Raw genomic sequence first — 3,495 nt, forward strand, 5'->3', positions numbered from 1 at the left:
GGGAGCTCAGCCCGGGAAGCTGCTGAGACCTGTGTAAAGCTCCATTTACCCAAGAATCCCAAAGCTTTTAGTTTGGGAGAATATTTAATACTCTTATTAATCATTTTTAATCCGTTTGCTTTTAATTAAGAACCAGCATGATGCTTCCCTATCAACATATGCCAGGGAGCAGATTAATTGTGGCTTAAGATAACTCTCCTTGATTGGGGTGATGTATTAGCTAACGAGCTGCCTCGGCCGAGGGCTCAGCCACTGCCTCGGCAGGAGCTGCTGCCCCAGAGCAGCCTCAGCCTCCTCATCCTCCTCCTCATCCTCCTCCCTGGGGCTTCAAACCAGAGTGAAATAACCCAGAATAAAAAAAAAAAAACAAAAAAACAAACAAATAAAATCTGAAACCATAAAATAAAATTGAATAAAGTGAAATAAACTAAAGTAAAATGAAGATAAATTAGAATTTTTCAAAACTTAAGAGAAAATGAATTAAATAAAGAGAAAATAAAGGTAAAATAAAATAAAGGTGAAATAAAATAGAAGACTAAAATGAAAGAATAAGACAACATAAACCAAAACAAGAACAAAGAAAACAAAACCAAACCAGAATAAACCAAAACAAAACCAAACCAAAATAAACCAAAACAAAACCAAACCAAAATAAACCAAAACAAAACCAAACCAAAATAAACCAAAACAAAACCAAACCAAAATAAACCAAAACAAAACCAAACCAAAATAAACCAAAACAAAACCAAACCAAAATAAACCAAAACAAAACCAAACCAAAATAAACCAAAACAAAACCAAACCAAAATAAACCAAAACAAAACCAAACCAAAATAAACCAAAACAAAACCAAACCAAAATAAACCAAAACAAAACCAAACCAAAATAAACCAAAACAAAACCAAACCAAAATAAACCAAAACAAAACCAAACCAAAATAAACCAAAACAAAACCAAACCAAAATAAACCAAAACAAAACCAAACCAAAATAAACCAAAACAAAACCAAACCAAAATAAACCAAAACAAAACCAAACCAAAATAAACCAAAACAAAACCAAACCAAAATAAACCAAAACAAAACCAAACCAAAATAAACCAAAACAAAACCAAACCAAAATAAACCAAAAGACCTGAGACTGGTGCTGTGACCAACCCAGCCCAAGAGCAGCTCCTGAGTTTGCCCTTCAGCCATGCTCAACCAAAACAGAAATCCCCACTGTCCCTGGGTCTGTTCCCACCACCTCCAACTTCCAGAGGGTTACCCAAACTCCACTGGGAGAACTTCCCTGAGCCCTGGAGGGACTAAAGCCTTGGTGAACCTGCTCCTCATGTACCTTCACTGTTCCTTCCACCTCCACAAACCACCGTCGGAGCATGGCCTGGATCTGCCCATCCGTCAGCTCCGGGTTGGCCTCATGGATCTTCTTCTTCACCATGTCCTCCAGGAGCAAACGCCTCAGTCTCCAGTAGAAGAAGGAACGGGAGGTTTTCCAGTCTAGAATATCCTGCCCAGGGCACAAGAGGAGAAGGGAAAATGGGTGAGGGACAATATTTACATGGAGAACTGGATACACCTTGTTCCCAAAGGCAATCCCAGGTTTGGACTCTTTGCACCTGGTTATACTCCTGGCACAAGAGAAATGTGGAGACTGCCCTGTCTGAGCTGTGAGGGCTTTCACCCTGTCACACCCTTTGGTCACCAGGAGATACACAGAGTCATCCCAGGATGGTTTGGGCTGGAAGGAACCTTAAAGATACCTTGTTCAACCCCTTGTCCTGGGCAGAAACACCTTCCACTAGCCCAGGTTGCTCCAAGCCCCATCCTGCCTGGCCTGGAACACTTCCAGTCCCCTCTGCAAAAAGAGATGGAGCTTCCCGAGGGAGCAGCCTCATCTGGGACACTCACATCCACAGGGAGAAGTAAGAAAATCTCCCTGGTCTCCAGCAATGCCACCAGAGCCCTTCCATCCCTGAGGATCCCCAAGGCACCAGCTGACCCTCTCCCCTGCTCCCAGGGCAGGGTGCAACGTGCTCTGAGAGGTCACTGATGAGCTGCAGGTGAACCTCAGGAAGTGTGAGGGTCTCACATGGAGCAGGCACAGCTGCTGGAACACGTTCTGGGACCAGCAAAGGTGGAGAGGGTTTGCTGCTGTGCTAACAGTCCTGGGGCAGAGGGTGCAAGGAGACTCTCCACTGGTGACCCAAACCCTCCCACCACGTCCCCAGGGGCAGCTCTGAGATACTCACAGTTATGGCACCTTTCTCCTGCATCCTCCCCGGCGTGTCGTGCAGGTCAGCGAACTGCATGGCCACCTGGTGGTACATGGGGATCAGGAACTCCTCCCTCTCCTTCAGCTTGGCCTCCAGCTCCTTCCTGTCGGCAGGGCTCAGCTCAGGGGTGCCTGCAAACAGCCACAGCTCAGAGCCGCGGAGGGGAGCAGGGGATGCTGCCAAGGGGAGAGGTGAGCAACTCTGGGCAGTTTGCACGGAGGTTTCTGCTGGTCCACACAGTACTTGGGCTAGGATAAACCCCAAACCATCAGCTCCCAGCAGAGTCACAGTGTTCCAGACCAGATTTCCTGCCATGGATACTCAGGCAAGAGTTTTGAGGGAGTTTTCACCACGAAAAACTCTGTTCCATGTAAATGCCAACGAGCTGAGCCATCAATTCAGTGACATTTACTGGACTCGCTCCTATAAGAGAATAATGTCCAATGTGCAGTTCATTTAGCAAGAAACACAGAGGGTGTAAAACCACCTCCACAACTTCCAGTTCTGCTCCAGGCTGGTTCCTGCCACTGCCATTTCCTCATGAAAACAACCCAAGTGACACAGAGACCCCAGAATTGCTCACTTGCAGTCACAGCCATGGGCTGTGACATCCAACTGTCCCTGGACCCTTCCACTCACAGGTCAATCCATGTCAGTGTCAATGGATTGAGAAGGGACATCAATGTTGTGGACTCTCCATGTTCCAGGCCAGGCTGAATGGAGCTTGGAGCAACCTGGGCTGGTGGAAGGTGTCCCTGCCCATGGCAGGGGGTGGGACTGGATGATCTTTGAGGTGTCTTCCAACCCAAACCATCCTATGATTAAATACAACACCTACCATGACACCAACACCGATCAACCTGCTGGGCTGGGGGAGGTGGGAGGGAAGAGGAGTGAGGGTTCCTCAGCAGGCTCTGGAATCACAGCAGGAAGCCAAAGCAATCCCAACACAACAAGACCAGATTAAACCATTGGGCAAAAGCTTTACAAAAACCCCAAGAGGAAACACCTTCACACAGTGCAAAGTCAAACACTGGAACTCGCTGTCCCCAAGGCCCAAAGAGGCTCACGGGAGGGGATCAGACAAATCCATGCAAGGAAAGTCCATCCCAGGATCCTAAGCATGAGGATCAGACATGAATCTGATCTCAGGAAGCCTCTGAACCAAAGCTGGAAGCTGAGACAGCATCTGGGGGAAGCACCAGGCCACATCCCACTCTT

At 47.1% G+C, this 3,495-nt stretch overlaps 1 protein-coding gene across 1 annotated transcript in view; it reads right to left on the reverse strand.

The window, feature by feature from the left end:
- Positions 1 to 3,495, reverse strand: part of LOC103799922 (acetyl-CoA carboxylase-like) — a 102,630-nt gene that overhangs the window by 2,280 nt on the left and 96,855 nt on the right. The window contains 2 exon segments of the mRNA XM_009072277.1: positions 1,338 to 1,508; positions 2,251 to 2,405. Of these exon segments, the coding sequence (XP_009070525.1) occupies positions 1,338 to 1,508; positions 2,251 to 2,405 (326 nt within the window).

This window comes from Acanthisitta chloris, unplaced genomic scaffold (genome assembly GCF_000695815.1).
Source record: "Acanthisitta chloris isolate BGI_N310 unplaced genomic scaffold, ASM69581v1 scaffold15923, whole genome shotgun sequence".
In the NCBI taxonomy this organism is placed as follows: Eukaryota; Metazoa; Chordata; class Aves; order Passeriformes; family Acanthisittidae; genus Acanthisitta; species Acanthisitta chloris.